The 22,465-nt window shown below is 41.9% G+C and overlaps 1 protein-coding gene across 2 annotated transcripts in view; it reads right to left on the bottom strand.

The window, feature by feature from the left end:
• Positions 1-3,603: 3,603 nt before the first annotated feature.
• Positions 3,604-22,465, bottom strand: part of LOC135509709 (forkhead box protein O1-A-like) — a 75,534-nt gene continuing 56,672 nt past the window's right edge. The window contains exons 2-4 of one of the 2 annotated variants that reach the window (XM_064930588.1): positions 13,608-13,799; positions 11,858-13,323; positions 3,604-11,721 (exon numbers count right to left, since the gene is read on the bottom strand). In XM_064930588.1, coding sequence (XP_064786660.1) covers positions 11,893-13,323; positions 13,608-13,799 — 1,623 coding nt within the window. In that variant the 3' untranslated portion in view covers positions 3,604-11,721; positions 11,858-11,892. The remainder of the gene's footprint in view (positions 11,722-11,857; positions 13,324-13,607; positions 13,800-22,465) is intronic. The other variant, XM_064930589.1, reaches the window with a different exon arrangement.

The raw sequence follows: 22,465 nt of genomic DNA, 5'->3' as shown, positions 1-22,465 counted from the left end.
GCTCATATTGAGGGAGAGGTTGTTGTCCTGGCACCACACTGCCAGTTCTCTGACCTCCTCCCTATAGGCTGTCTCATCGTTGTCGGTGATCAGGCCTACCTGTTGTACTCGGCACACGTGACAAATAAACTTTTATTTTATTTGATGTTGACTTATATCATTTACAAGCAATATAGACAGCATACATGGTTCATATTTGCCATTTACCTTTGCTAGATCACATTTACTATTAAAAGCGTTATTAGTTTTTTTTTATAAAATGTGATTTTCAAGACATGGGTCGAATAAATCATGTTTTTCTTGAACAAATATATTTCATCACTATTGATGTTTATTGCTTTGAACTGAACAAATTGGAAGGACAAATTTTACACACAGTATTTTATGGAAATGATAAATGAGTCCAATTGAAAACAAATGAAGGCCGGCCTACACATCAGCATCCTCCTCCTGAATGCTCTGCACGATGGCTGCAGAAGCTGGGGTCCTTGGGATATGTTGCCTTCTCTGGATTTGAGGTCTTACCAGCTCCTCGAGAAAGAGCCGTCTCCTCTGGAGCTTCCCTCTGTTCCAATCTGGATTCAAAGACATCCAGATGACAAACGGGCTGTACACCGAGATGTCCAAGATGTTGAAGATTATCACAAGTGGCCAGCATAGGGTTCTTCTTTTATCTCTAAATTGTCCACCCCTCCTTTTGTGGCATTGTAATCCATTATGATTTCTGTTTTTTGATGTTCCTGGCCACAGACTCTCCCATCCCTATGCAGCATACTCATGAGTACCATATTTTTCCCTTTCTTTGGCACATAGGACACTAGGGACGTGTCGGCCGTCAATATTTTTTGACCAATATTGACCCATTTTTTAGAGTAACAAAAATTCATTTTGGAAAAATTAAAAATCTTTTAAGATGACAAAATATAAATAGTTTTCTGTATCCTAATTTAGTTTTCTGGTTGTTTCAGTGTCTGCATTCAATACGCTTTGAACGAAGGACTACCACAGGGTCGCCGTCTCCGAACTCAAAACGTTTTTGTTTTTATTACATTTATTATCTTTTAAACTTCCATTGGTTAATCTATTTCTCAGCTATCACTTGGCTCGCGTAAATAATTATGTAGTTGTCCCTTTAAACATTTTCAGGTCATCCTCCCCATAGTGCAAATGTTGTTTTTATTAAACAATTAATTTGGGAAATATACAGTTGGCAATTTTCTTCATTTACCATGCTGATGATTTATCTGACATTGAATATATGTTGTTAAGTATATTTACTACATTTAGTATGTTTTTTACTCTGAAGTACATTCACTTAAAGTTATCTGATTTGGTTTATGTAGATATATTTCAGTGTTGTTTAACACACAGTAACCAAAAACCTGATAGAATTTGCATATTCATACTGAGTTTGCAGCAACAGAAGGTTTGCCACAAGTTCCCCAGAAGTTCACAAGTTGCCGCAAATTTACCGCATCAGTATGTCACAAAATTAATTTGCATGTGAAAATATGAGCTGGCCTCAAATTTGCAGGAAATTGGCCAAAGTTTTGCCACAACTGTTGTCCAGAAGCCTGTTTTTTTTGGTAAAGGGGTGTAGTTCTGAAAACGCATTCCGCATGGATTTACAACAAATCACAAGAGCCTGTACAATCTAAATGAACCTAGCACCGTTATTGCTACAGTATGTCTAAACATTGTGCAAATAACTGGAGAAGACAACAGTAAAAATATACTGTAGATTATAGTAGTTAAAAGCAGCCTTTTAGTGTCAGGCCATTGATATAGGGGTTACAAAGAGAGATGGTCAACAACTAACTATACAATGAAGAGACCGCGACAAAGATTTTCAGTATGATCATTTATATACATATATGGCTTCAACCAACATTTGCAAAAATTGAAGTTGTTGCATTTTGTTGTTGTAAATATGGCTTAAATAGAATAGTGTCAGGCACTTGCTCCTCGAGGAGAGGTTCCGGGTTCCACTGTGGTGTAGATAGCTGGTCTGGGTTGTCATTTAAAGATATGACTACTAATGTCTAAAGGCCTGGGGCTGGATTTCTACTAAGCTAACACATGGAATTATTTTAAGATGGTCATATCAAGGATAATTTAGCTATTTGATTTGGAAAGGCACACACCTGTCTATACAAGGTCCCAAAGTTGACAGTGCATGTCAGAACAAAAACCAAGCCACGACATTGAAGGAATTGTCTGTAGAACTCAGAGACAGGATTGCGTCGAGGCACAGATCTGGGGAAGGGTACCAAAACATTTCTGCAGCATGGAAGGTCCCTAAGAACACAGTGGCCTCTATCATTCTTATATCGAAGAAGTTTGGAACCACAAAGACACTTCCAAGAGCTGGCCTCCCAGCCAAACTGAGCAATCGGGGAGAAGGGCCTTGGTCAGGGAGGTGACCGAGAACCCGATGGTCACTCTGACAGAGCTGGAGAGTTCCTCTGTGGAGATGGGATAACCTTCCAGAAGGACAACCACTCTGCAGCACTCCACCAATCAGGCCTTTATGGTAGAGTGGCCAGACGTAAGCCACTCCTCAGTAAAAGGCACATGACAGCCCGCTTGGAGTTTGCCAAGAGACACCTTGGACTCTCAGACCATGAGAATCAAGATTATCTGGTCTGATGAAACCAAGATTGAACTCTTTGGCCTGAATGCCAAGCGGCACATCTGGAAGAAACCTGGCACCATCCCTACTATGAAGAATGGTGGTGGCAGCATCATGCTGTGGGTATGTTTTTCAGTGGCAGGGACTGGGAGACTAGTCAAGATTGAGGGGAAAGATGAAAGGAGTAAAGTACAGAGAGATCCTTGATGAAAACCTGCTCCAGAGCGCTCAGGACTTCAGACTGGTGTGAAGGTTCACCTTCCAACAGGACAATGACCCTTAGTACACAGCCAAGATAACGTTGGAGTGGCTTCGGGACAAGTCTCTGAATGTCCTTGAGTGGCCCAGCCAGGGCCGTGAATCCGATCCAACTTTTCTGGAGAGACCTGAAAATATTTCAGGTTTTTCTTTACAATAAATTAGGAGAAATTTCTAAAAACTTATTTTTGCTTCGTCATTATAAGGTATTTTGTGTAGATTGATGAGAAAAAAAACTATTTAATACATTAAAAAAACGCTGTAACATAACAAAATGTGGCAAAAGTCAAGGGGTCTGAATACCTTCCGAACTGTATATACTCCCATACATTGTTTGTACCGGGCGAGTCTTGTGAGGGCAAAGCACTCGGACGCTAGACATTTTCGTGAGAACACCGATTTTCTAGATGTCTCCTAGTCTGACAAGCTCCGCATCTGCGGTGGAAGGCCAACATAGAGGGATACAGTGGATTGATATGCAGCCTATGCAAGAAAACACATCTCACCTTAGACAGAAAGATTTTGATGGGGATTTAAATTAGATTTCCGTGGGGGCTCGGACATAGACTCTAGGGGGGTGGTTGGGTGTATTTTTTTAACACCAAGGCTAAATAATTCCAGACAGCATTTTCATGGCAGAATAAACATTTACCAATTACATTAACATGTAATGAACACCAGAAACAACTTCAAGTCAGAGTCAACACCAACTCATCAACAGTGATTTTAAGGTCAGAATTAACATTGAACAATAACCATTGACTTTAAAGATTTTCCATTGTCAAAATATGATACAAATCATAACAGTTAACAATTCTACCTCGCTCCAAATCATAACTAATAAAACAGTAAATTGTCTATATAACAAACAGCAACAGCTACCTTACAATATATATTCTGAATATAGATAATCTGTAATGCATAAACAAATCGCATTGAATAATTATATTATACTTTTATGGTATTTCCCACATACTGTATATCAAAATACATTTTGCTTTCTGTACATAAGTTAAGAAATGTAACCGGCTCAAACACTTTTTTACGTTTGAGGATAAGCATTTTTCTGTAAAATCTTTTTAATCAAAACAAATTCTATGAAACACTTGAGCAACTACAAAACTTTAGAAGTGCAACATTTTAAATGAAAATTGGTCCTACTTGTATTCATTCAACTTATCTTTTTATTTAACGAGGCAAGTCAGTTAGGAACAAACTCGTATTTACAATGACAGCCTAGGAACAGTGGTTGATCTTCCTTGCTCTGGGGTAGAACAACAGATTTTGACCTTGTCAGCTCTGGGATTCGATCGGTTACTGGCCCAACGGTCGAACCACTAGGCTACCTGCCGTGTATGTTGTTGATAAAGTCTATTTTAACATTTCTACTTTTAGTTATTGTTTTTTGTATATATACAAACAGCAGCTACGTAACAATGTATGTTACAAAATCAAAAAACAGCACTTAAATCAAAATCAAAATAGTAACAGAAAGTTTATATTTTATACAATTGTCTCATGGATGATTATCTTAAAGCTGGCATTTAAAAAAGTGATTGCATCCCAAATTGCACCCTAATCCCTATGGAATTTAGCCCAAAAAGTGCACTACAGTGCATTTGGAAAGTACTCAGACCCTTTGACTTTTCCAACATTTTGTTATGTTACAACCTTATTTTAAAATGGATTAACTCATTTTCCCCCTCTCATAAATCTACACACAATATCCAAAAATGAAAAAGCAAAAACAGTAATAAAACAAAAGAAATAAAAACAAAACAAATAACATGAAATATCACATTTACATAAGTATTCAGAACCTTTACTCAGTACTTTGTTGAAGCACCTTTGGCAGCGATTACAGCCTTGAGTCTTCTTGGGCATGATGCTACAAGCTTGGCACACCTGTATTTGGGGAGTTTCTATCATGGGCCACTCAAGGACATTCAGAGACTTGTCCTGAAGCCACTCCTGCATTGTTTTTGTTGAGTGTTTAGGGTCGTTGTCCTGTTGGAAGGTGAACCTTCGTTCCAGTCTGAGGTCCTGAGTGCTCTGGAACAGGTTTTCGTCGAGAATTTCTCCGTACTTTGCTCATCTTTCCCTCGATCCTGACTCGTCTCTCAGTCCCTGCCGCTGAAAAACATCCCCACAGCATGATGCTGCCACAACCATGCTTCACCATAGGGATTGTACCAGGTTTCCTCCAGACGTGATGCTTGGCATTCAGGCCAAAGAGTTCAATCTTGGTTTCATCAAACCAGACCAGATCTTGTTTCTCATGGTCAGAGTCCTTCAAGTGCCTTTCGGCAAACTCCAAGCGAGCTGTCATGTACCTTTTACTGAGGAGCGGCTTCCGTCTGGCCACTCTACCATAAAATCCTGATTGTGGTGGAGGGCTGCAGAGATGGATGTCCTTCCGGAATGTTCTCCCATCTCCACAGAGGAACTCTGGAGCTCTGTCAGAGTGACAATTGGGTCTTGGTCACCTCCTTGACCAAGGCCCTTCTACTCCTGATTGCTCAGTTTGGCCGGGGGGCCAGCTCTAGGAAGAGTCGTGATGGTTCAAACTTATTCTATTTCAGAATGATGGAGGCCACTGTGTTCCTCTTCAATGCTGCAGACATTTTTTGGTACTCTTCCCTAGATCACAATCCTGTCTCGGAGCTATAAGGACAATTCCTTTGACCTCATGGATTGGCTTTTGCTGATATGCACTGTCAACTGTGGGACCTTATATAGACAGGTATGTGCCTTTCCAAATCATGTCCAATCAATTGAATTTACCCCAGGTGGACTCCAATCAAGTTGTAGAAACACCTCAAGGATGATCAATGGAAACAGGATGAACCTGGGCTCAATTTCGAGTCTCATAGCAAAGGGTCTAAATACTTATGTAAATAAGGTATTTCTGTTGTATTTTTTTAAATAAATGTGCAAAAATGTCTAAAAACCTGTTTTTGCTTTGTCATTATAGGGTATTGTGTGTAGATTGATGAGTAAAAAAAGGATTTTATACACTTTAGAATAAGGCTGTAACGTAACAAAATGTGGAAAAAGGGGAAGGCTCTGAATACATTCAAATGCACTGTATATAGGAACTAGGGTACTATTTGGGACGGAGTCACTCACGATAAGATCTCTGTAGATACTGCATACCCTATCTTAAACTTTTCATTCATTTTAAACAATCAACATATTAATGTATTATTATTTACAGTGAGGTCACATATATATGCTGAAAGTTAGTAATGGCTATTATTTTGAAATAAGCAAAAAAAAATGGAAACAACAGAAATTGAAAGAGAATAAATATATAACTCACACATGGCTGGTAAGGTTTGTGAACAGTCTATTCTAGCATCAACTTATCCCTACTGTAAATGAAGAAAACAGTTACGTATCATATTTTCCATACACAATCCCTACGCACTGTGACAGAAAAAGGAAATGCAAAAAATAAATAAAGATCCCTTCAAGATGTTGAGAGGTAAAAAGTCGAGGTATGAGTGTGTGAGTGTGCAATATCTCATCTTTGCAGGCCTGATATCACTCCCGGGCCTGAAATTTGAGACTGCTGATTCATGCCCCAAAAGGCATGGTTACCATTTGGAATGCAGAGTTAGACTCTAACAGGTTACTCTGGGAATTACTATACATGACAATGCTGCGTCCACTAACAAATAACATCTAAGTCTTCACTTTCCCAAACTTAGATTCTAAATCAGGGCAATTTTGATGGGGGTGGGGTCAAGAAAAACTTATGATGAGAGGCCGCTGCGTCTGCGTACCCACATCCGTTCCCACACATGCAGTCAGAGCTGGCCCTTTGCCTTTTGGGGGCCCTAAGCTACATTTTGTTGAAATTCTACACATTTTGCCATGGGGGAGAGAAATGTTTGTAGTTTTTAATATGATCTCTGAGGGAGAGTGACTAACAAAATCAATGGTGGTTCCCCAGTCAGGAATTCAACCATGATTACTACAAGTTTAGATAGCTGGAGACTAGACTTAAAAAAACATGCTAATTGGGTGACTGTCACTAGCTTGGTTTCCATCCAATTGGCGACTGATTTTCATGCAAATATTCTCAAATCTGCATAAAAAAACTATATGTGCATTAACAGAGACGTTTCCATCATTTCCTTATTGTGGATAAAAGGCTGTGCATGAGGACTTTGTACAGAATAAAAAATACAAGTTCAATTAATTTCCATCTCAATTTTAAATCTACTGATGGTGTTCTCACAAAACAAATTGTGCTATATAGCCAAAAGCTTGCAGATACATTGCGGGTATAGCCTACAGGGTGAGATTATTATGGACAAAAGAAAGAGATTACCAAACGGCAGCCAAGCATCATTGATCATGTCTCCAGAATAAGACCCCCAATATTTATTGGAAACTAACATCAAACTCATCACCTTGCACTTTCACCACCCTGTGAAGTTCATTATAACTTATTTCACATGTAGCCTAATGAACAACATGCTTTCCCGACGAGTCTAAATGGGAGGACCGCACAACATCTCTGGAAAACAATGTTCTAAATGAATAGGAACAGAATAGTAACAACGATTTTCAGCAAAATGTGAGACTATATACAGGTAACTGTCAAAATAAATCACCTGGACCGTGCTCCCACCCATCCAGGACATCTACTTGCCTGGGGAAGGCCTGCAGCATCGTCAAGGACCCCACACACCCCAGCCACGAGCTGTTCACTTCCTTACCATTGGGCAGACAGTATTGCATCATGAGGTCTGACTCCAAAAGGCTCAGAGACAGTTTCTATCTACAAGCCATCAGATTGCTGAACACTTGAACTGGACTGACCACCTGCAATGACTCTCCGCACCTCAGCACACATGCACTCACTCACCCACACAGACAGACATGCGCGCACACGCACGCACACACACCAACAAACAAACAAACACACACACACTCACACACACAAACACATTCATGCTACACATATCACACCTGCTGCTACCAGCCTCTAATTATTATTGATAAATACAGCACAATTTAAACACTTGCCCCCCCAATCCCCCGTTCTCCAAAACGTGTAAATATTGGACTATAAATGTATTATACTTATGCTAAAATGTTAATTTATTCTACTGAGCAATTTACTTTATGTACATATTGTTATTTTGTAATATTGTTTTTATTGTTGTTGCATTGTCGAGAAGGAACATATGACTAATAAAACTTGAATAAAGGAAACACCAACATAAAGTTTCTCAACAGGTTGTTAATTGAAGCCAGAACACCTTCAATGAACCTCGGCATAGATTCTACAAGTGTCTGGAACTCTATTGGAGGGATACGACACCATTCTACCATGAGAAATTCCATCATTTGGTGTTTTGTTGATGGTGCTGGAAAACGCTGTCTCTGGTGCCGCTACAGGATTTCCCAAAGTGTTCAATTCAGTTGAGATCTGGTGACTGAGACGGCCATGGCAGATGGTTTACATTGTTTTCATGCTCATCAAACCATTCAGTGACCACTCGTGCTCTGTGGATTGTCATCCTACGGTGGCATAGCCATGGTAGTCAAAATAATGTTCCTCATCATGATAGGATGTTAATTGCTTAATTAACTGAGGAAACACAACTGTATGGAAGCACCTGCTTTCAATTGACTTTGTATCCCCCATATACTTGTGTGTTATTATTTTGGCAGTTACCTGTAGAATAAGTACACTGACTCCAAAACAGCAGGTTAGTTGGGTAACACGTTGTGGTCCGTGATAAACAGGGAAGCAAAGATGCAGGGTTCATATGGAAGAAAATATCCTGTGTTCTGTGAGTTAAACTAGGTTCCATTATCAGCCTTTCAAATGACCACGAAAGCATACAGCGCCCTCACACCCACAGGCAGGGAGGGAGAGACAGAGAGAGGGTGAGAGAGAGAAGGAAGGAGTAGAGATAAAGTGGGAGAGAATATTAAGGCATAAAGAGAGGTGAGTAAAATCAAATTCAGGAGAGTGGGAGGGAGATATTTTGGACGAGGGAAAGAGAACAAGTGGTGTATTGGGATTAGAGCTGATTTGAGAAAGGCCAGGAATGGAGTGTTTGATTGTCACATACATTAGATGATGAGAGAAAAGTAGATGGAATTAGGAATAGTAACTGAGGAGTGACTTGAAGAGGGAGAGAATAGAAGACAGATGAAAGGCTGAGGTGAGAATAACCCCTTGCTACACCTCTCGGATTTGTCCTGTCACTGAAATACACTGAATCTATTATCACTGAACTAGTCTGATATGTACTATCACTGATATATAAATCACTGTGATTATGGCTATTCCTATGCTGGACTGGTTCCTGGGTACAAGGTTCAACATAGAATATCGTCAGTTTGAAAGGCTTTTTAATGCATAGACTGAGAGAAATTAAGACATTTCTGGTTTTAGGGAAATATGAAAAAAATTAAGAATATTCTGTATCACAAATATACACACAGGATATAGCATATACTGTGCATTTGGAAAGTATTCAGACCCCTTGACTCTTTCCAAATGTTGTTACGTTACAGCGTTATTCTAAAATGGATTAAATACATTTATTTTGTCATCAATCTACACACAATACCCCATGATGGCATCACAATACCCCATAGTGACAAAGCGAAAAGTTTCTTAAATATATATTTTTAGCAAATGTATTAAAAATAAACAACATAAATACCTTATTTACATTAGTATTCAGACCCTTTGCTATGAAACTCGGAAGAAGTTTGGAACCACTAAGACTCTTCCTAGAGCTGGCCGCCCGGCCAAACTGAGCAATCGGGGGAGAAGGGCCTTGAGCTGGAGAGTTCCTCTGTGGAGATGGGATAACCTTCCAAAAGGTAAACCATCTCTACAGCACTCCACCGATCAGGCCTTTATGGAACAGAAGCCAGACGGAAGCCACTCCTCAGTAAAAGGCACATGACAGCCGCTTGGAGTTTGCCAAGAGGGACCTAAAGAACTTTCAGACCATGAGAAACAAGATCTTCTGGTCTGATGAAACCAAGATTGAACTCTTTGGCCTGAATGCCAAGAGTCACGTCTGGAGGAACGTGGGACCATCCTTACGGTGAAGCATGGTGGTGGCAGAATCATGCTGTGAGGATGTTTTTCAGTGGCAGGGACTTGGGAGACTAGTCAGGATCGAGGCATAGATGAACTGAGCAAAGTACAGAGAGATACTTGATGAAAACCTGCTCCAGAGCGCTCAGGACCTCAGACTGGGGCAAAGGTTGACCTTCCAACAGGACAACGACCCAAAGCACAGCCAAGACAATGCAGGAGTGGCTTCGGGACAAGTCTCTGAATGTCCTTGAATGGCCCAGCCAGAACCCGGACTTAAATGTGATTGAACATCTCTGGAGAGACCTGAAAATAGCTGTGCAGCGATGCTCCCCATCCAACCTGACAGAGCTTGAGAGAATCTGCAGAGAAGAATGGGAGAAACTCCCCAACTACAGGTGTGCCAAGTCTGTAAATGTCCTTGAGTGGCCCAACCAGAGTCCGGACTTGAACCCAATCAAACATCTCTGGAGATGCTCCCCATCCCATCTGACAGAGCTTGAGAGAATCTGCAGAGAAGAATGGGAGAAACTCCTCAACTACAGGTGTGCCAAGCTTGTAGTTGTAATGTGTGCGCTGGGAGTCGGGAAGCAAGTTCAGGGAGTGAATAATTTCATAAATAAATTAAAGCATAATACAAAACACGAAACAAACAACGCAGACATGAAACTGGAACAGAAACAATAACACCTGGGGAAGGAACCAAAGGGAGTGACATATATAGGGAAGGTAATCAGGGAGGTGATGGAGTCCAGGTGAGCCTGATAATGCGCAGGTGCGCGTAACGATGGTGACAGGTGTGCGCCATAATGAGCAGCCTGGTGACCTAGAGGCCGGAGAGGGAGCACACGTGACAGTAGTGTCATACCCAAGAAGACTCAAGGCTGTAATCGCTGCTAATGGTGCTTCAACAAAGTACTGAGTAAAGGGTCGGAAAACTTATGTAAATGTGATATTTCAGTTTTTTTTTTTTTTTAAACAATTACAAAAACGTTTTTAAAAAAATGTAAAAATGTTTTTGCTTTGTAATTATTGTGTAATGTGTGTAGATTGATGTGGGGGAAAAATTGAATCAATTTTAGAAAGAGGCTGTAAAGTAACATAATGTGGAAAAAGTTGAGCGGTCTGAATACTTTCCCGAATGCACTGTATGTTTGAAGTATAGTAGCATATTTACATCCATAATATCTTACTCAGACATAATATGTAAAACTTTTTTTGAAAAGCACCTTGAAAGGTGGGACCCAACTTGAATGTGAAACAGAACCGACTCCATTCCAGTTGTTTTTGAAGAGCGAAAGCCAAACTAAAAAAGATAAATACACACTCGCAGAAACATAATGTGAGATCCAAAAAACGAAAATAACATACTAAACACAAAACATTTTTCACAATAAAACATTGCTTTAAGAGTCTCCAGCTTCTTCCAAGTACTGTTGAAGTGAATGGTATTGTGCTGCTATATTTACAAGGCCAACTTCAGACCAGCCTTTCCCTCACAGACTCAGCCAGAGCAGTCCCTCCGTACCCCTTGATCTTTGCAAATCTAAAGGGTCGAGATATGTGAACACAGTTGATTGATGGAGCTTTCACCTGATTTCTTCCACCTTACATATCTGCAATGGATAGTGACAGAGTTGGGATGGGCTGATGATAGTCCTCTGGAGAGGGGCAATGGTTTCTTTAGACTCTTCCATTCTCTTAATGAAGGCCAGTGGAGAATGTTGAAAACTCTGAAAAATCAAAACTGTAAAACCATCAATAACTGCATGATGAATCTATTAAAGGTTTTGCAAAACATTTACCATTGAGACACAATTTAATAGTAAATATATGATATTATATTTACACTGTTGCATTGTATTGCATCTCTATACACTAACCTGTCTGCACTGAGTCGGAGAGGTGTGTGTGTGTCTTAGCCAGACACCCAGCTGTGTGTGGTGGTCTTCACCCCAACCCCCTGACTGAATCCCTGGGTGGTCACCATGGGGTCAAAGTTGAAGTCCAACGAGTCTCCGTCCATCAGCGTGTCATGAAGAACAGACTCCATGTCACACTCAAACCTCTCGATGGACATGTCGTCTAGATCACTAGGCAGCCTCTCCTGATGATGATGATGATGATGATGGTGGTGGGACTGGGGATGAGCAGAGCTGGGACCTGGTCTCCCATAACCATTAGTACTGCTGCTGTAGCTGGGTGGAAGAGCTCCGTTGTGGTGGGGACTGTGGTTGTGATGGCCTGAGACTGGGTGACCACCACCACTGTGGGGCCGCTGCTGTAGCTGGTGGATGTGTGTCCTGAGGCTGGCTAGACGGGCAGGGCCCCCAGCGTGGTTGAGGCTGGTCAGGGGAATCAGGCCACAGCCGTTCATGGAGGGCCCAGATGGGGGAGGGCACTGGCCCTGGCTGTGGAAAGGCTGCAGATGTGGGTGAGGGTGTGGATTTTGAGTGTGGGACTGAGGGTGCCGTGTGTGTTGCTGAGGAGGGGGACTCATCATCTTCACCCCTCCGTGCCCCCCCACCTGTCCCACCTGCCCCTGGCTGCTGTAGTTGGGCAGCATCCGCCCTCCTCCTCCTCGCCCTCTCCCTGACTGGGACACTACTGTCTCCATGGTGGGCATGGCCTCCCCACCACCCCCACCACGGGGGTCAGCTACTTCAGAGGTCAGCAGCTCCTTAAGGAGCCCAGCAGGGCAGTTGTAATGGCTCCGGAAGTGTGCAAAGGACCCTGGAGGCTTGCTCTCTGGCAGCGTCTGCATGGGGATGGGGGAGAGATGTGGGCTGTTCATGCCTGGCCCAGTCTGGCCATAAAGGCACTTCCTGTAGTCCTGCTGTTGGGGTTGGGGGTTCATGGAGGGGGAGCTATAGGGGCTGTTCTGAAGTATGGAGGAGGGGGAGGACCGTGAGGAGTCGGGCCCAGACCCAGGCCCGCCACATACCACCAGCTGGCCTTGATTCTTGGGGGACAGCAGGTTGAGGTTGTCAAGGAGACTCTCCATGACATTCTCTGTTCCGTGGTGACCATGATGATGACCCCCCATGGAGCCGGCCAGGCCCACTTCTGATAGACTGGGCAGGGTGGCCATGGAGGTAATCTTAGGCCCCATCCCTCCAGGGTAGCCCATATGGATGTCGGCCTCTGATAGGTCGATGTCCTGTTCCAGGAAGGGAGAGCGCCGGCCAGAGAGGGTGGAGGCGTCGGAGGAGGCACGCGTCCGGAAGGTAGTCCAGGCCTCGAAGTCATCATTGCTGTGGCTGTGGGAGTTGGGACTGCCGAGCCACTTGGAGTACTGGGAGCCTCCCGGGCTGTCTGCACCCCCAACTACCCCGTCCTGGAGAGCCACCTGGGGAGACAGGAGAGGGACAGAGGTGAGCTCAGGTAGACAAAGGTACACAGGTGGACAGGCCACTGACACAAAGCTGACAGACGTGCAGAACAACTCTGCACAGTAGGTAAAATTAGAGATTGTTTTAGTTTCAGCACTTTGTGGCACCTCATATTAACCTATAATGGTCTAAGTGATGAGCCCCAATCTATTCACTTTCCCATATTGACAAACAAACACTGTAGAGGTGCTGAAATACAGCTGATGATAGACAGTGTATGTACTGTTCTGCTCCTTCCTACCTTCTTCTTGGCAGCCCGTCCTCTGCTCTTGGTGAACTTGCTGTTGTTGTCCATGGAGGCAGCTCTACGTCGGGGGGACTTCCCGCTCTTCCCTCCCTCGGGGTTCAGCATCCACCACGAGCTCTTCCCTGTCCCCTCGTTCTGCACACGAACAAAACGACTGTGGAGGGACAGGTTGTGGCGGATGGAATTCTGGAGGGGAGGAGAGAGTTTGGATTTAACATCATAATAGACATTGCTAAGAACACCATTCAGGCTTTACTTTTACATTTACATTTCAGGATACAATCTATACTCAAATAAAGTCTGTCCTCTGATTTCCGATGATGGTGTAACTTTGTCTTCCTCCCCAGTAATTCTTCCATTAAATAATCCATATCTAACCTGACCTAATGTCCCTACAAAACACTACATGGTGTGACATGTCAGTGTGTATTTGAGAAGACAATTCCAACTACTTGTAGATCAAGTGTTGCCTCGTTACACCACATCACACACATACGTACACACGCACACACGTGCACACACACACATCCAGAGACCACACAAGGGCTGCCACAGTCCCAGCCAATCAATATGAGCTACATAGGTAAGACATGGCCTATTGGGCTTGAAAGGGAAAACTAATTTGCCAGTTTTTCATACGAGAATGAGGTGGGTGTGAAATCAAATAAACAGGCCAGACGAACAGTGCCCTGCTACATGTATACACATCCTTCCTAATGATGTTTTGTCTACGCTATATGTATATACACACATCCTTCCTAATGATGTTTTGTCTACGCTACATGTATATATACACATCCTTCCTAATGATGCTTTGTCTACGCTACATGTATATACACACATCCTTCCTAATGATGTTTTGTCTACGCTACATGTATATACACACATCCTTCCTAATGATGTTTTGTCTACATGTATATACACACATCCTTCCTAATACATGTATATACACACATCCTTCCTAATGATGCTTTTTTGTCATGTATATACACACATCCTTCCTAATGATGTTTTGTCTACGCTACATGTATATACACACACATGTATATACACACATCCTTCCTAATGATGTTTTGTCTACGCTACATGTATATACACACATCCTTCCTAATGATGTTTTGTCTACGCTACATGTATATACACACATCCTTCCTAATGATGTTTTGTCTACGCTACATGTATATACACACATCCTTCCTAATGATGTATATATATATATTATTTCACCTTTATTTAATTATTTAATTTAATTATTTAATTATTATTTATTTATTTAAGTTTTCATTTACAACTGTGACCTGGCCAATATGAAGCAAAGGAGTGCGACACAAACAACACAGAGTTACACATTGGATAAACAAACGTACAGTCAATATGTAATGGGTGCGTGTTGGTGGCAGGGAAGTCAGGCGCAGGAGAACAAACTTGGTATGAACGTAATCGTTTAATAAAAGTTAACAAACCTCCAAAAACCAAAATAAATAAAATAATCAACTTGCACAAACATACAATCAAACAATCACTGACAAGTACATGAGGAGAAACAGAGGGTTAAATACACAACATGTAATTGATGGGATTGGAACCAGGTGTGAAGGAAGACAAGACAAAATGAATCAGTGATGGCTAGAAGATCGGTGACGTCGACCGCCGAACACCGCTCGAACAAGAAGAGTCGACGACTTCGGCGGAAGTCGTGAAACAATATCACAATAGATAAATATATATACAGTGTGTGCAAATGTAGTAAGATAAGGGAGGCAAGGCAGTAAATAGGCCATAGTGGTGAAATAATTACAATATAGCAATTAAACACGGGAGTGATAGATGTGCAAAAGATGAATGTGCAAGTAGAGATACTGGGGTGCAAAGGAAAAGCATAAAATAACAATATGGGGATGAGGTAGTTGGGTGGGCTATTTGTTGATGGGCTGTATACAGGTGCAATGATCGGTAAGCAGCTCTGACAGCTGATGCTTAAAGTTAGTGAGAGAGATATAAGACTCCAGCTTCATGAATTTTTGTGAAATATACCTACTGAAGCGAGTGCCATGGGTGGGTGCTGCTATGGTGACCAGTGAGCTGAGATAAGGCGGGGCTTTACCTAGCAAAGACTTATAGCAAAGACTTATAGATGACCTGGAGCCAGTGGGGTTGACGACGAAATGAAGAGAGGGCCAGCCAACGAGAGCATACAGGTCGCAGTGGGGGGTAGTATATGTGGCTTTGATGACAAAACGGATTGCACTGTGATAGACTAAAACCAATTTGCTGAGTAGAGTGTTGGAGGCTATTTTGTAAATGACATCGCCAAAGTCAAGGATCGGTAGGATAGTCAGTTTTACGAGGGTATGTTTGGCAACATGATTGAAGGATGCTTTGTTGTGAAATAGGAAGCCGATTCTGGATTTAATTTTGGATTGGAGATGTTTAATGTGAGTCTGGAAGGAGAGTTAACAGTCTAACCAGACACCTAGGTATTTGTAGTTGTCTACATATTCTAAGTAAGAACCGTCCAGAGTAGTGATGGGCGGGCAGGTGCGGGCAGCGATCAGTTGAAGAGCATGCATTTAGTTTTACTAGCATTTAAGAGCGGTTTGTGGCCACGGAAGGAGTGTTGTATGGCATTGAAGCTTGTCTGGAGGTTTGTTAACCCAGTGTCCAAAGAAGTGCCAGAAGTATACAGAATGGTGTTGTCTCCATAGAGGTGGATCAGAGAATCACCCGCGGCAAGAGCGACATCATTGATGTATACAGAGAAAAGAGTCGGCCCAAGAATTAAACCCTGTGGCACCCCCATAGAGACTGCCAGAGGTCCGGACAACGGGCTCTCCGATTTGACACACTGAACTCTATCTGAGAAGTAGTTGGTGAACCAGGCGAGGTAGTCATTTGAGAAACCAAGGCTGTTGAGTCTTCCGATAAGATTTATTGACAGAGTCGAAAGCCTTGGCCAGGTAGATTAAGACGGCTGCACAGTATTGTCTTTTATCGATGGTGGTTATGATATTGTTTAGGACCTTGAGCGTGGCTGAGGTGCACCCATGACCAGCTCGGAAACCAGATTGCATAGCGGAGAAGGTACAGCGGGATTCGAAATGGTCGGTGATCTGTTTGTTAACTTTGCTTTCAAAGACCTTAGAAAGGCAGGGTAGGATAGATATAGGTCTGTAACAGTTTGGGTCTAGAGTGTCTCCCCCTTTGAATAGGGGGATGACTGCGGCAGCTTTCCAATGTTTAGGGATCTCAGATGATACGAAAGAGGGGTTGAGGCCGATATGTAAAGCTTATTAAAGAGCAGTGATACTATCAAGAGCAGTGTGCGGGTTTCATCTTTTTTCTCAACTTCCGTCTGTGGAAAATTGAAGTGTATAGATATATTTCCCAAAGAAGCATCACTTTGTGCATGGATAGTAATGTTAGCAGCAGCAGGAGGTGGCGGCGCCAGGATGATGTGTAGCACACGGGCAAGTTGTTTATCAAGTTAACCATCTATTCTAGGTCATGTCGGGTAGCTAAGCTAACTTGCTAATGAACTGATTTCCAGTCCCAAAGAGAGAACTATGATGACTGGTCTAATTTCTATATTTCCTAACCTCAGATACACAGACCTGTGAAAGATGGTAAACCCTGACTGCGGCTAAAGGACCCAACGAAAGCCCCAAGTCCTGGAGAGACTGAAGGGTATATCGCCAATGGGATATATACTGTATACTAGTGGTTTAATGTTATAATTGGTTGTAAAGAATACAAAAATACTCTTAAAAGAAACAATGCATAGACCTAGAACATGCATGGCGATCTAGCTACCGGGTGTTCAGGTTTCTGTTCCAGACCATCCCTGATATTCTTCTTATTATTTGTATTAGACACTATTATTTGAACTATTCAATATTCTCTTGTTTTGGAGTAAGATTAATGTCTAAACCCACTAACGATTTACATGATATGTATGATATGAAATAAAGTGTAAAGTGTTTAATTAAGTATAGTGGATTTTTTGGTCATTGAACAGTCACTGTTTCTGTTTTATTTGGTTGTCACTCACTCTCATTTTGTCTGATGATATTGCACAGATTTGCAGCTGCAGCTGACGTCCTTGATCATTGCTGTGGTTGTAACAATCCCTGTATGGCTGACCTAGGATGCAACCCCGGTCCACAACAGCACTGCATACCCACAAAGCAGCATCTATTATCATACCAAAACCTTGATCTTGGTTGGGCTAGGATGACAGTACCTTAAGTCTCAGGGCGGGTGACGTCACCACACCATGGCTACTAGGGCATTCTCACTTTGTCTTTCCTTGATTATTTGCATCCTATCTCCTCAACTGTATTGTATTGCAACTGTATTGGAGGAGAAGGTACAAAGTCCCTCCCCTCTGACCTACTTCTCCAATGGGTTTTTAGAAGGAGACTAGGAGAGGAATCGAGTAATGATGAATTGAGAAAGAGCCTAGCAACTAGCTCACATGTGATACACACTCACCTCTCTTCTACACTCACTGACCTCGTCCTCCTCCGCATCAAACTCAGCAGCCAGCAGAGCAGACTGTGTGAGTCAATCTAGCACCCTCAGAATTAATTTTGTGGATATTTAATTCTGCTACATTGACTCTGATCACACAGTTGGTGGCTGAGTTATACTGTCGCTGGCATAGGAGGAGGTGAACGGGTTGTGACTGTAGTAGAGGTGAGCTGCATGTGAGTTCTAGTAGCCAATGTGATGTCACCCCCCTTGAGACTTGAAGTAGTGTATCCTCCTGTCTATCATGGCGGTATCTATATTTTAATACTGTAAGCATCTCGGCTACGGGAGGATCTCCTCCTGCAACTTTACACCATTTTGTTTCATTCCGCTACACTCATTGTCCTCCTTCTCCAGTGATTAGCATGCTAGCTACAAGTGTCATTTGGTTTGTGTCCTGGCCGGTCAGCCATACAAAGATGGAACTCACACATTACTACATAGCTGCTTTGCAGCCCATGTAAAAGTTACCCTACACAGTGGTCACTCTCAAAATACATGATGGTTGAAATAAAGTTGCAATTTGTTTGCTTCATGTAATGTATCATCCTGGAGTAATTAACATGCAGTTCAACATTATCACCACAAGGTGCAGCATTTGATTTATAAGCTTTACTACATGTAAACAAACAACTGGCTTGGTCTTGTAACGTGAGGTTTATAATACATGTCTAGCACAAGCTAGCGGTTCATTAAAACTACAGTATGTTCCTTAATTGAAACTAAGTGGGCAGTACACCTGGTTAAAATATAGTTGCGTTTTGGAGGAAGCAGATGAAGAGGTCGATAGTGGGGTAATTACTGCTGCTAGCTCATTTTGATTTAGCTGAACAATGTGGCCGTCAAACATTGGACTCGTATCCTAGCTACATTTAGTTTAGTTATATTGTTGGCTGTGGTGAGATAAATTAATCTTTCTAGCTGGCTAACAAGGTAAACTGATCTTTGTCTACCTTCACAATGCTAGCTCTGGTTATTTGCTGTGCTAGCCAAATGTAACACCATCAGATTAAACGGATGATAAACCGGAAATAAACATTTTCTGATGATTTTGTTTCGTTGATCTGGTAGCAACAAGTCAATGTGTGTATATAATTCATTTGTTACATTTTTGCATTTTTGGGTTGGATCAATAAATACTAACTTGTAATTTTGTGCTGGCTAGTCAACTAACTAGGTAGTTAACAATTATGGTGATCTGCAGGATTGGATGTTTACTGGAGAAGGTCTTGGTTGCGCAAGCATATAGAACATGTTATTGTTTTGACTGTTGAAAAGGTCTAGAACCTTGAATATAATCTAAAAGATATGTGTAGATCTTTGAGGTTTGCACTCTGAACCAGAGGGGGGGGGGTGCTAGCCTTGCGGTGTGATTTAAAAAGAAACAAAACAGAGAGCATAATAGTGTTTTTTTCACTGACAGCAGCACATATACACACGAATATGCATACACACACAACCAATGGTTGTAAGCCTCTTCACAATAGCTCTGAGTAACACGTTTCCTGTAGAACTCCACCCTGTTTCACCTGTACAACCCTCTCCCACTCATCTATCAACTCCCCCTCAGAAGCATGCACATGCGCACACACACACACACCCTAACTGCCTACACCATCAAACAGAGAGAAAATAGAGAGAGAGAAAGAACAAAGGGAGGGAAAAAAAAGGTTTTCTTTTTACAGGCGGGCCGGGCAGCATTACAAAAGACACCCAGATAAACAGTTTGAAGAGCTCAGTAAACGACAATGGAAATAGTTCCCCACACAAATCGTTTCTCCGTCAAAAACACAATAATGAAGAACATAACTGACAAACAATACACCTAGATGACACTAAGTTGAGTTACAATTTCACAACCACATACACTGTCAAAAGTTTTAGAACACCTACTCATTCAAGGGTTTTTCTTAATTTGTAATATTTTCTACATTGTAGAACAATAGTGAAGACATCAAAACTATGAAATAACACATGGAATCATGTAGTAACCAAGGAAGTGTTAAACAACTCAACATCTATTTTATATTTGAGATACTTCAAATAGACGCCCTTCAACTTGATGATAGCTTTGCACACACGTGGCATTCTCTAAACCAGCTTCACAAGGTAGTCACCTGGAATGCATTTCAATTAACAGGTTTGCCTTCTTAAAAGTTAATTTGTGGAATTTTCCTTCTTAACTTTCCTTCTTAATGCGTTTTAGCCAATCAGTCGTGTTGTGACAAGGGTATACAGAAGATAGCACTATTTGGTAAAAGACCAAGTCCATATTATGGCAAGAACAGCTCATGTAAGCAATGAGAAACGACAGTCCATCATAACTTTAAGACATGAAGGTCACGTCAATCTGGAAAATTTCAAGAACTTGTAAAGTCTCTTCAAGTGCAGTCGCAACAACCATCACGCGCATTGATGAAACTGGCTCTCATGAGGACTGCCACAGCAATGAAAGACCCAGAGTTACCTCTGCTGCAGAGGATAAGTTCATTAGAGTTACCAGCCTCAGAAATTGCAGCCCGAATAAATGCTTCACAGAGTTCAAGTAAAGAACACATCTCAACATTAACTGCAATGTTTTTCAGTCACAAGAGAATATATACTGTATGAAAACAACGTTATAGTTTTTTGGTGAAGTGACAATGACAAGTGAATAGTTAGTCCTATCTGGTGTATGTGACAATAAAACTTTTTTTTCTCTCTTCCAGCCCGACTTGGCCAGTGGGTTTTGTGAGGTAAGATCTGATTAGCCTGGCTTTACTCAGAGGGGTTTAAAGCAACGCTGTCTCCACATGACTCACTTCCCTTCTGTGTGTGTGTGGGTTTAGTTGAGTTGAATACAGTAAGTACTGGAGTAATCTTGCAAACAATAATGAGGTATTAGGACATCCCCGGGATGTCACAAAATTGCCACCTGAAGTCATCTGGACTTTTTGTCATGGTTGCATGGAGGTTTTGCCTAGTTCCCAGTTAGTCCCAGGGACATTTTTGAGACACTGTGTCATGGTCCCCTGGAGGTCTTTGTCACCTAATTGTCACAAAGAAACACCCACCCCAAATGTGTTCTTTATTTACCCAGGGCACACACACCCTAGTTTCATTTTACATCACCCTTGTAACTTTTGCCAAGCCCATCAAGACCCTGATTGGTGAACCAAACTGATCCAGTCACAACCACAGCATTCAACACAATGTTTTCAACTTAAATATTTGACACACATGATGTTAAGTTTATTCATACAGTACTTATTATTCAACATGTCGTCACCTGGGATTTGAACTCTTGCTACACCACCATGTCTGCATCATTGACTGATGGCCTTTTCCTACACGTTTCACATCTAAGTAAATGTCAGCTCTGGTAAAAAATACACTGACGAAAAACTATTACATTTATCATAGTGATTCAGGAGTAACATTAAAACTGAATAATGAGCCCCACCAACAACTCTACTGAAACCCCAAACTCAAATTGCTGAAATGAGTAAATTAAATCAGTGAGAGAATAGTCAGATTACCCGATAACTAAAATAGCAGTGCAGATGACATTATTTTGCTAAGTGCAGAGATGTATTATAAGGAATGAATGTGGTTTGTGGACACCTGGGACCATCACGTGACAAAAACCTCCAGGGGACAATGACAGAACGTCCAAAAAACCTTCAGGGGACCATGACACAAACGTCCCAAGAATGTCCTAAAAATGTCCTCGGGACAAACCGGGATCTAGACAAAACCTACCAAGAAAGTTCATGTGACCTTAAGGGGATCAAAGCACAACGTCCCGAGAAAATCCTAAAAACTCCCCTGGGACAAACCGGGAACTCTATATAAAGGTCCCGCAGAGAATGTTGCCTTCGGACAATCCTAAGAACTAGTAAAATTAAAGTTGTGAGAACGTCCTGACATGGTCCTCAGTGACACGCTGAGAACTTACAGGGAAGATGACAAAGGTCCCCCAGAGAACATTCCCTTGGGACTAATCACTCAATGTTCTTAGAACAATCCTAATAAATTAAATAAAATCTCAGAACGTCATTGGGATAACATCACGTCGAAACCCTTAAAGGACCAAATGGGAACATCACCAAATGTCATCAGGACGTCCCCTGCTTGCTGGGAAGAGCTTAAAGAGAACGAATACACACACACACTCAATGACCACCGTTTTCCTATTTTGTTCAAGCAAACTGTAAGGTCAGCAGAAGGATGTAAAGGGCAACAACAGCATATACTCAAATTTTAAGTTCCAAAGTTGTATTGTCACGTGCACAGTGAAATGCCTTTCTTGTATGCTCTTTCCAAACAATGCAGTACTCAAT

This window comes from Oncorhynchus masou, chromosome 22, assembly GCF_036934945.1.
Source record: "Oncorhynchus masou masou isolate Uvic2021 chromosome 22, UVic_Omas_1.1, whole genome shotgun sequence".
Taxonomy (NCBI): domain Eukaryota; kingdom Metazoa; phylum Chordata; class Actinopteri; order Salmoniformes; family Salmonidae; genus Oncorhynchus; species Oncorhynchus masou.
This window is presented reverse-complemented; position numbering and strand designations above follow the sequence as displayed.